Source organism: Nelumbo nucifera, chromosome 2 (assembly GCF_055504915.1).
Source record: "Nelumbo nucifera cultivar China Antique chromosome 2, China Antique-T2T, whole genome shotgun sequence".
NCBI classification, from domain to species: Eukaryota; Viridiplantae; Streptophyta; class Magnoliopsida; order Proteales; family Nelumbonaceae; genus Nelumbo; species Nelumbo nucifera.
Window position 1 is genome coordinate 53,627,386 of NC_142650.1, and position 11,711 is coordinate 53,639,096.

Consider the following 11,711-nt stretch of genomic DNA (forward strand, 5'->3'; position numbering starts at 1 on the left):
AACGACTCGGAAACGAAACTGTTTTGCACTAGTTTCCAGGTTGACGGTTCGACTGTATGGTTTGAACGGATGGCCCATTTTGACAACAAAAATTAAAAGTAAAATAAAATAATAAAAAATGGATAAAAACCATTGAATGGGTCAACAGGTCGTTGATTGATTCAACAATTTTTTGCTAGGGACCAGGTTTGGAGTAAAACAAAACTGATTGCTTGGACAGTTCTCGTGCCAGACGGTCCTACTGTTTGGGTCAATTGGGAGTTCTCGATGTGAAACAAAAGACAGCTATAAAGTAGAACTCAGAATTATCACTATATGATCATATTCTTTTATATGAGATACTTTATTAAAGCAATATTTAAAAAACGAGCACATGATGATCTCTTTTAAGTCTTTATATGAGTTTCAAGAATTGACTATTTATAATTGCAAGTTTCTTAATATAGAAAATAGCAATATGAGTTTCAAGAATCTCTTATAAGTCTTTTTAATATAGAAAATAGCAATATTACAATTCCATTCCAACCCTTACGGAACAGGGGCCCCTATGCTAATTCTTAAAAAAAATTGACACCAATTAAGATGGCACTAAGATGGTAAGGTCCATTGCCTGTTCTTTTATTAGTTCTCGGCCCGAGCTTTTAGGCTGGGCCCATTCAAAGTTTAACAAATTCCCAACCTGGACTGCCCAGTTGCATCCCTTTAATTGGGATATCCTACCAAGAAAGCACGTTTCACCCCTATCAACATAATTTATACATCTCATCATAAGACTTAGACCCACCATAAAAGTAGAACCCTGTCATATATGAGATGTGCGGTGTCAAATTATCTTGATAGGGTTTTAGAACGTATTTTATTGGCAAGTGATCCGTAAACGATCAGATATCGCTATTCCTTATGCAGGCAAACTGGAGTTTATATCCTCTACAGTTGTACTAATAATACTAGGTTAACTGTGATGCATTGTATCACATCAGCTCTACATACATGGGACCTACCCATCAGGATAATCAGGACAACGTGGCTGGTAAAGATTGGAGAAGTATCCCCCGGTTCTGATAAAGGATTTCTGCGTGATATACTTAGAGGTGCGGCCCATGTTGGGTCCTCACTCCTCAGGTCCATATCCATACATTTGAAATATCCTGCTTATTAATCAAAATTCCACATTAGATTACACAGCTAATCTAATGAAGTATTTATTATAGAGGGTAAAGCCCAGAAACTATCAATTAATGTAGCCCAAGAATAATGATAACAATTCTTCATCAAACACAGCAGACACATTAGGTAAGGGGTGATGGATTAGTTTATGGATTTCCGGCATCAAGCCTGTAAACTTGGCCAGATTTTTACACTCAAGATTTCGCAGATAGTATTAATGTCATCGTCATCATCCAAGTAAGGTTTTCCGACATGGAGTCTGTAAAGTCTTTTCTCTACTTTATTATTCAACTTGGCCTGTTGGCCATTCATCTGTAAGGTTTTCCGGCATCAAGACTGTAGAGTTTTTTTTTTCTGGCGTCAAGCTTGTAGAAGGTTTTTCTGGCATCAAGCCTGTAAATTTCTTTAGAGGGAAGCATCTACAACTTTAGTAGTGGTATGCAGAATCCAAGTGAAGTTGTCGTCGTCTCCAAGTCCCCTTGAAGAACAAGCTTCAGCCAAGAGGAAAGGGTCGGTAGTGAATCCGAGTCCGACTCGGAATGCATCTGGCATAGCAAATTTCGCATGTTAAACAGGTCACTAACATGCACTTGCCTATCTCAACAAGTAGTTCTTGAGTTCAACACGTGTTGCATTGGTACCTTGCTCCAATTTCCTTTTACACAAGTCTACTTGAAGAAGGAAAGAAATTACAATTCTTGCCACTTTAACTTCAAACTCGTGATTAAGGAGAATCTCTCCCATGACTCATTTAGCAATTTCACTCTCTAATACAAGCTACTCTCGACCTATCTTTTTTTCTTTATGTTATATATCATGAAATTTCTTGTGTGGAATTGTCGATGATGTAATAATCCTCAAACACAAAGCAGCTGTGCAACTCTGAAAATCCAGAATTAATATTCATTTCATAAACAAAATTAACTTTTGATAAAAGCCAAAGACTAGCTAGAAAGTTAAAGGTAGTGTAAGCAATTGGCCAATCAGGGGGTCTCTTTTGTGCATGGAAGGAAGATTTGTCGTGCCAAGTTTATATATCCGTGTCATGGAACCTACTTCTTGTTTATGGTTGCCCTTTTGGGCACAAAGATGGGCTTTTTGGGAAGCACCTAACAGATGACATATGACACTCCATGGATATTAATGGGCGATCGTCTGAATTCAAGTTGCTCAGCGATGCCGACCATCAAAAGCCCTGCAAGCTTTCTATCTCTACTTTTACTTTTGGGCTTAATAACTTTCCCCTTGACCCCTTTTGGATTCGATTGATTCCGTGTCAACCCTGAAACAAACCAACGAGCCAGTCCTCGGTTGGTATTTATTAGTGAAAAAAAGAAAATTGATTGCAAATATTTTTTTACCCCACACCAACACCAATGATAGTGTATCCATGTGCAGAGAGCTCCTAACCAGCATGGGCTGTTATTTTTGTAAAACAAACAACTAGATTAAGGGATGTAGTGGTAAAAGATTTGGGCGGGGATTGGGCAATTTCAAAAGGGAGAGAATACCAGTGGTAACAATCATGAATGTCTCCCACTATTTGACTAAACTAAACTAAATTAGACTACTTCCATTTCTAGTATTCGTATTTGATTTTTGTTTGTTTTCAAGAATCTCTCTGTTTTATGCTTTCAACGCTGCCAATAATGTGCAGAAAATAGTTTGTAGCCAATCAAACATTACAGCATAAATATGAATATTAGAAATGGAAGTAGGCTTTTACTATCTGGAAGATTGGTCCAAACCAGCACCTTAATTTACGGTCCATCACACGTATACATTCTGAGTCCTGACCAAAATTGGTTTGGAAAATGGATCTCAAAGAACCAAGTGATGGTCATTGTGCCACAGATTGTGTCTAGCTTGTGATTCATTGGGAAGGGATGAATTCTGAAATGGGATTTGTTCTTAACAGAGCGTATATCTCACACCCCCATCTTGACTTGTTCACAGTGGAGCGCTATTACTTAAAAGGGGCTGATCGGTGGTTTGATTATTATGTTTGTATGTGTGATCTGTGCTGTGATGCTTGGGTTGGGGGATCCCGTATCCTATATTCCTATGTTATGTAGCGTAGCCCTCTTTTTTTTTTTTCTCTGATCCGGGCTGTAACTGTGTAAAGGTAAAGAAAGCTGTTGCGCCTCAACTCAAAAATCAAAATTTATTTGGCCCAAGCCTGGGCGGGCATACTTAACTGTTGTATCTGACTGAAAGAAAGCCCATGATCCAGAACAACAATAATAAATAACTTATTAGAAGAAGATAAAAAGACAGTTTGGACCGCTGGACTTTCTAAAAGTCTTACACTGTACAATTTCTTCATAATCGCCATTCGCCAACAACTGACCACTCCCCCATCCCTTTACTTAAAACCTACTACACAAAACAAAAGGCACACTGGACGTCTGGACCGGACAAAGAGTGCGCAATCAACAAACACACTTTGGGCCCCCCCACCAACCCACTCCACTAGTCCACTTTCCATTGTACTCCTACCACCATCTGTGTTCAACCCTTCAATCAAGGAAGAAGAAGACCCTGCGATTACTGACACTCGCTACTACTCTTTAATTCTTTATACACACACATCCAAACAACAAAAAAGAAACCTTCATACGTGCAAATGAAACCCCATTAACAAACAAAAACAGATAACAGACCACTCCATTTCAATCTTCTCTGAAGAATTAAAGCATCGTCACTTGGTCCTGAACGGAATTGCCCTGATCACGATCTGATGGTATAAGGCTGCAAGTGCCGCTCCAATGAAAGGTCCCACCCAGAAGATCCACTGCATCATTTATAACCCAAATTTTAATCAAACTAATGAAGAAAGAATCATGATTCACATGGCCACCATTACAGAAACAGAAACAACAAGATTTTTCAATTAATAAAGCAAGTCAGCAGCTTCTTACGTGGTCATGCCAAGCGTGGGCCTTGTCGTAGATGATAGCAGCACCCAGACTCCTAGCCGGGTTGATACCGGTTCCCGTGATTGGGATGGTCGCCAAGTGCACCAGGAACACTGCAAATCCAATCGGTAGCGGTGCCAATATCTGCTCCATTTCATACAATTCCACTTTCATTATTAACATCTATTCAATAGTCCCAACCATTCATCACAAATACTGATTAAATCGAATCCAATGGCTCCAGATAGCCGGCTTCTAGAAAAAACCGCATATGAACCGCTTAAATCCTGGCTCGTCGCTCTCTTATCGCGACTGAGGAGCTGAGGACTGAGGATAATCCATTAGTCCGGTTATTTAAACCGTTAAAAAGCTCAGGAAACCGAGTCCACTCAGCCCATCAGAACGATTTTTTCTAGAGAGAGAGAGAGAGAGAGAGAGTAGGCTTACGGGGACATGGGAGTCTCTGGCGTTACGCTTGGCATCGGTGGCGGAGAAGACAGTATAGACAAGGACGAATGTACCAACGATCTCGGCTCCAAGGCCGTCGCCCTTAGTGTAGCCATGAGCCACGACGTTGGCACCACCACCTAACATCTCGTACTGGGTCTTCTGGAATCCCTTGACGACACCGGCACCGCAGATGGCACCAAGGCACTGCATCACCATGTAGAACAGAGCCCTGGTCAATGACAGCTTCCTTGCCAGCAGTAGCCCAAACGTTACCGCTGGGTTTATGTGACCCCCTGCCAAATCATCGGTTAGATATGTATGCCGAGTTTAACGACCAGGCCAAATTGAACTTGGAGACACAAGTAGTACCTGAGATGCCAGCAGTGCAGTAGACGAGAGCGAAGATCATGCCACCAAAAGCCCAAGCGATGCCCTGAATTCCGACTGTAGCACACTTGTTAGACGACCTCGACACACCCATCACGGTCAAGATGGTGATGTACAAGAAAAGGAAAGTGGCCATGAACTCGGCGATGCCGGCCCTGTAAAAGGACCATGATGAGAGCTCGCCGGGCTCGAACAAGGGCGCCGGTGGTGGCTCCTTGTAGTCCCTGTCGTCACTCTGAGCAGCCGTTCCGATAGGTTGCTTTTCAGAGTATTTATTGGCTCCAACTCGGACATCCTCTTCTTTGCCCTCCATCCCTCTTGCTTTCTTGGTTTCTCTGATCGGAGTTAAGAAACAGCTCCTCCTTCCTTCTACAAGCTTCCAGTGAGTGAAAATTGAAAAGTAGGAGATGGTCTGGGTGAAGGAGAAGACCGGGTTGATTTATAGCAGAAAGCTGGGATAGACGAAACAGAGATCGGACCGGGCGGAAGGTGGGGACCAACAATCCTGCACTTATCCATCATGTTTTATTTAGCACATTTCCACGACCGACCATTTATTCAGCTCCTTTGGTTCTTCTCTGTTTTACTAATAATTAAATTGTTTATTAATGTTTTATTATTTATTAATCACATTTCAAACGAAACTTTGTCTCCTTCTTAAGTTAAGAGGAGATGCTCCTTTTAATGGTGGATACTAAGGCCATGTGTTGCCCAGAAATTTTGACTGGACGTGGTTATTTTGTCATGTCGCCGGTCATGATGTAAAAGGATAGCAAGTGAGTTCACCGAAATGTCCCCATTTTTCCATTTTTTTTATTGTAAACACAAAAAACAGGGACAATTCATTGAAAAAAAAAAGTCAAAAAATAAAAGGGTTGGATCTATATATATATATATGTGGTTTAGAGGTGTTTAGTTGCCAAAAAATGACACATACAAATAGGGATAGGAGTGGGATACAAGTTCCGGGCAATAACAAGGGTGCGCCATGTGTTACGCTGATCACCACACAACATTCAAAATGTAAATGTTGGGTTAGGGCCCGCAATGGATGACCTTGTCGTATCTTTTATCTATCTATAACCTAACCTTCTTCCTTTTTAGGTTAATAAAAGGGTAAAAGACTTAAACCTGAAACATCCTTTTTAAGTTTGGGAGAATGACTGATCAGTCCAGGTCAATTTTGTACCTCCACCGCACCGGGGATGAATCCTACCGTGAATTGGTGCCAAATTTATGTGTAGAGTGCGGTTTATAGGGGCTATTAGTAGAATATAGGGAGCTGTCATTCAGAATTTTGTATTGGGTTGTGAGAAGATTTGAGTGGGATTGGAAAGTGTAAAAACTCACATTTTCATTGTTTGATTTTTTTTATATATGGAAACATAATAGGAAAAACATTGTAACGGGCTGGTTCTTCACCGCAGTTTAAAAAACAAATCTCCATGAGTTGCAGCGGCGAGAGTTGAGAAAGCAGATTTGGTGATGACAGGAAGAATAGGAGTACTGAAAAAGCAGATTGCCATCGCCAAGATTTGCAACAACGATCAGAGAAAGGGAGGACAACGGGAATAATAGGAAGAAGAAGATGATGAGGGAGAAGAGAGAAGAGGAAGATGGAGGGAGAGACAGTATATAGCGAAGATCACCGCTGCCCCTCATAGAAGAGAGAAGAGAAAGGGAGGAAGACGGGAAGAATAGGAAGAAGAAGAAGGTGAGGGAGAAGAGAGAAGAGGAAAATGGAGGGAGATCGCCGCATATCCCTCACAGATTGTCGCTGCCCCTCACATTGGTGAAGAAGGCCTGTAACAGTGGTTCTTTGCCAGTTTGATGGTAACAATAATTTCTTAAGTTTTTCCACTGGAGTCGTACGATTTTGGTGCGACCTCAATTCCACGATTTTGGGGTCTGACATCCCACATTTTTCTCATCCCATCCCTCTATTTCCCTCAAAACAAATAAGAGAAAAAAGAATATTTTTGAAATATTCCATTTTTCTCATCCCCATCCCACAAACCAAATGGAGCTTTAAGTTTTAAATCAGACTAAAACATCCCTTATTGAGTGAAGTCACTGGATAAATACCTCTCCTCCATTAATACTCCATCCAGATTCGTTTGAACATCACATTATGTACTGATTAATTTTTTCAAAACTCAAGTTTACCCATCGCTAAACTTAATTCTGGCATCAAAAAACCTTAAAAAATCAAAATAAATAAATACTTGAATTAGAATTATAGTTGGAGGATATGATAGTGGTAAAGATGTAAAAACAATCAAAGAAAATAACATGATGTTATTTCATCAAATTCGCCATGATTAAATCAGAAGGGCGAACAATGGACTAACATGCCTGGTTTTGAAGTAATAGAGGCCATGACATAGTTTATAATTCAAAAACGCTTATTTGATTCTGATCTCTCAAAACATATGGAAGCGTTGGTCGAGATAGATGATATTCTCATTGGATTTGTAAGCCTTATCCTTCTTTGTTATGTCCGGTATTTTTCCTTAGTTACAGTTGGTGGTTTTCTTTAAAACTTAAAGGGCAAAGAAGGGCAAAAATGTTATTTTATTGAATCTGTTATATATAACAGCATATCTTGTTGACAGAGGAGGTCTAAGTCCATTCAGAAACCATAAACCATAGGGGTGGTATAAGTATTTATTTTAAACCTTAAGGGAGTTTAAGTCTTTTACTCTCATTAAGAGAGCTTTGGACCCTACATCAAATAAAATACAAACAAAATGCTAGCCCTTCGGTAAAGGCATATGGCCATTTTTTGCTGATTTTTTTTAGGGTAGATTACAAATAGGTGGCGTATACATGGGATCGTAGTCAGGGTTTTCAAAATCAGATTGGACCGGAAAAATCAGGAACCAGTTAGGTGATCGGTTCTGGTTATCCCCAAAACCTGATTTTCCTTTAAAACCGTTGATTTTAGTCAGCAAACTGCTGATTCGGGCAGTTAACCATTCAAACTGTTTGAACGGTTTTGACCGGGTTTTCATTTTTTAAAAATTTTTTTTATTTTTTGTCAGAACGGGCTGATCGCTTGAGTCGAACAATTGGACCATTTGACCTGATAATCGGACTCCTCACCAATTTGATCTTCGGGTCGATTTTAAAAACCATGATCATGATAAATAAATACCTAAATTTTTATATGCAACATTTGAATACCCTATTTTTAGGGGGTGCTCATAAAAAACCGAAACAAAAAAAAAATCTGATTGATAATATATTATAAATTCAAAAATAAAAATAAAAAACCAAAGAACCAAACGGTTCAACTGCTGATTGGTTTCGATTTTAGGTTATCCAAAAATCAAAAGACTAGTTTGGTTTATAAAAATGGCCTCTGGTTTTGTTAGCCGAACCATATGAGCACCCTTACAAGCCTAATGGCTAGGGGTGGATACCAATCAAGCCGGCTTGAATTTGGACTCCAGTTAGCTTTGAGAATACGAGTCAAGCAAATTTCAATTAGGATTTGAATGAGAGATACTAATTCGAATTCGATTCCACTCAAAAAAATTCACATATTAAAGCTTCATTTGGTTTGATCTTAATAGTAAGCCAAATTTTATATAAAAGTACAAAAAATTTCGACTTACGAACTTACAAGTTGAACATCATTTTATTTGAGATCTATTCAATTGCAATTCACCTCGTATATTGATCTCAAATAACATGATTGTGTCCACCCCTACTCATAACTAACACAAAAAGAAGTTAATTAATATTCTTTACCGAGAACAAAAAAAATAATAAATAAAATTGAATTCTTCCGAAAGCGGACCGGAATGGGTAGGCCTTTGGTGATTTGGATGTTGTACCAATACCAAGTACAAATGAACAAGACGTTAACGGGGTATCGATCTCAATCATTCGGGAAGATATCAGCTGCTGCTGGTAGACCATTAACGTGTTCACGCTTCATTGGTTGTCGTAGCCGTCCATTGTCTTATTTTGTAGGATATCCGGAGTCTGTTGGACCAAATGTCCTCCTTTCCCGACAAACATATATGGGGCGGTGGTGAATAATACTACTCTCTCTCTCTCTCTCTCCCTCTCTCTCCATTTTTTTTTTATTATTTTTTTTACGTATGAATTTGTCTCTGGTCCTTTTCTTCTTCTTTTTTTTTTTATAAATTTCCACCATTATTACCATCTCAACAAACAAAAGAAAAAAAAAAAAATTAATAAGGCTGTTTGTCTATGCTGCATGGCCTCCTCCAGGTCAGCTGAGTTATGGTGATAAGATAAATTCCATATTCTATTCTATTCTATTAAATAAACAAATTTGATTCAACAAATCTATTAAGTAGATAAACTAATTTAATAATTTTCCAAAACAAGAAAATATAGTTTATTAGTATAAAAAAACTGCTCCTACCCGAACTATAGTGGCCACACATAAATATTATGGAGAGAGCTTACAAAATTTTCTAATAGGTCGGTTCATTCATAACCAAGAGATAAGAATATTTGACCAGGTATCCCTCTGAATTTGCCATTTTCATACAACTCAATTTCTCATACTCAATGTTTAAAATATGGGCATCGGGAACAATAATGATAATGTAATTTATTAATCATTTGGATAGTAATGAATATGATGGGAGAATTTAGGATACAGGGAAATTCATAGAAGTTCCAAAAATTCATCAAGAACATTAAACCTTATGGAAGAATTAAAATGTTGTATATGTTTAAAGAAATAATTATACATTTTATTAATATTTATAAAATACTGGTTTGATGAATGATTATTAATATAATTAGAGTTACCATTGTGGCCATCCACAAACTTGATCTCCGTTCTCATGTTTGTCGGTCCCAGATTTTACCATCACATCTAGGGGTGTACTGCTTTTGGGTTGGAGTTGGACCAATTTAGATGGATTGGACAGACCAACAAGACATTGTATTAGACCAATTCAGACTTCAGGGTCTAGAGTATTTATTTGATTGGATTGGACCTGGTCCATCTGCAATAGATTTATATTGAACTGGGTCGGATGATCCACTGATAGAAAATAAGAATACAGGTGTCAATGGACCATGCAGGTTTGGATTGGAACCATTCTAAACTAAAACCATCTTGAACAGATTGATTGGATGGTCCAGAAACCATCTTGAATAAATTGATTGAATGGTCCAGACATTGAATTGGACAGATCCAAAATGGTTCTGAGTATTGATTGGATTGGATTTAATTTGTTCCATCTGTAATAATTTCATTGGACCCAATTAAACTTGATCAAATCTGGTCCAATTGATACCCTTAATTACACCAAGTAATGGCCCATAAAATCAATATCATGCCTGTAATTGCACAGAATGTCTCAGAGGGAGGTTGGAGCTAGGTTGAGAATACGACCAATGCATTGTTTTAAGTAAATGTTTATAATATCCTTGATGAACAAATGATTTAAAAATTAATTAATCAGGTTGGTACACTGTGTAGGGAATAATAATTGAGCATTGGCGTATTTATTTCAAGGTCCAGCTCACTCTCATTTAAACACAACCAAATCCATTAAAATTTATATGAATAAATAATTTAGTCATGGTAAGACTGAAGAAGGAAGCATGTAATGATGTGTACTAATCTGTGGTAAGTGAAGGAATATATTATACTATTACTATTTATTATGTAGTGGAAAGGGCTTTGATTTGTCTTCTATGTCAACCAAATTCCTCTCTCTCTCTCTCTGTGCTGGGAGTCTTCACTCTCCAGCAATCAGCAATGGGTGGACGACTTCAAGTTGATGACATGTACAGTTAGTTGTACACTGAATCGAAGCATTTATGGACCGACTTTCACCGTCCAAACCAAATTCTATTCACCTAGTGATGTAAATGCTGATGTTTAAGCTTCATCTCAAAATTCAAATTGATTTATTATTGGGTTGATGACGCAAGTTGAAGTTGATAATGGGTGGGCCATCAAACAATGACCATACAACTCGTGGTAAGATGGGCGGCTGTTATGACTGTTGATATTGACTTTCCAGAAAACGGGAACTTTGAACTATGATCAACATATCTAAGGATGCAGCCCAAGGTGATCAAAGCCCATTGATCCATCGATCCTCTTTTTTAGTTAAAAAGAAAAAAAAAAAGAAGATAATGCTTAGAACCATTTGTAATTTGCCCATACCTCGGATTTGCAAATTTGATCAGTTTATTTATTTTATTTTTATTTTAACTAACTAATAACCCTTCTTCAATTTGAGGCAATTATTCATATTTTATACACGTATATTTCATGTGATATCCGACTCTGAGCCTGCTGGGTTTTTTATTTTATATGGGCGACTAAATTAGGTCTGATTTGTGATTATAAAAGAACCATCAATACTGCTGGTATACTTTTTATCTGAGAGTGGGGAAACTTAGCCATGTGTGATGTGTCTGCAACAGCCCACACTCAACTTTTATATAAATATATAAGCCAAGATATATTTTGTCATCCATCTTCAAAGTTCAAACTACTGCGTTTACTTTGGGGCATTTAGATTATCTTGAGTGGGACAAGTGGTGTGAAATAATGTGTCAGGTCTAGAATTTGGAATCCCCATCCTTGTACGCCAAACCAGTCATGTTGATGGTTGAAGACTTGAAGGGCCCTTGCTTGATGAATTTCTCATAACACCTGTGCAGACTGCAGAGACCATAGTCCATAGGTTTCTCCTCTCATCTAAGCCACACACAGCAAGGTTTAGCCCATCTTGTGAAGGGAAGGGAACCCACCGACCCAGATCCAGGGGTGTTCTG

General features: G+C 38.4%; 1 protein-coding gene across 1 annotated transcript; it reads right to left on the reverse strand.

The window, feature by feature from the left end:
- Nucleotides 1–3,392: 3,392 nt before the first annotated feature.
- LOC104601229 (aquaporin PIP1-2) lies at nt 3,393–5,358 on the reverse strand. Its single transcript, XM_010264497.3, has 4 exons — nt 4,905–5,358; nt 4,533–4,828; nt 4,089–4,229; nt 3,393–3,961 (listed from the first exon to the last, which is right to left on the reverse strand). The coding sequence occupies exons 1-4, from the start codon at nt 5,233–5,235 to the stop codon at nt 3,869–3,871; spliced, it is 861 nt and encodes a 286-aa protein (XP_010262799.1). The 5' UTR covers nt 5,236–5,358; the 3' UTR covers nt 3,393–3,868.
- Nucleotides 5,359–11,711: the final 6,353 nt, after the last annotated feature.

Coding starts and splice junctions, on each gene's coding strand:
- LOC104601229 (XM_010264497.3), bottom strand. CDS start 5,235: ATGGAGGGCAAAGAAGAGGATGTCCGAGTTGGAGCCAATAAATACTCT. Junction 4,829..4,904: donor CTGCACTGCTGGCATCTCAG/GTACTACTTGTG, acceptor ATGATTTGGCAG/GGGGTCACATAAACCCAGCG. Junction 3,962..4,088: donor CCCACGCTTGGCATGACCAC/GTAAGAAGCTGC, acceptor TAAATGATGCAG/TGGATCTTCTGGGTGGGACC.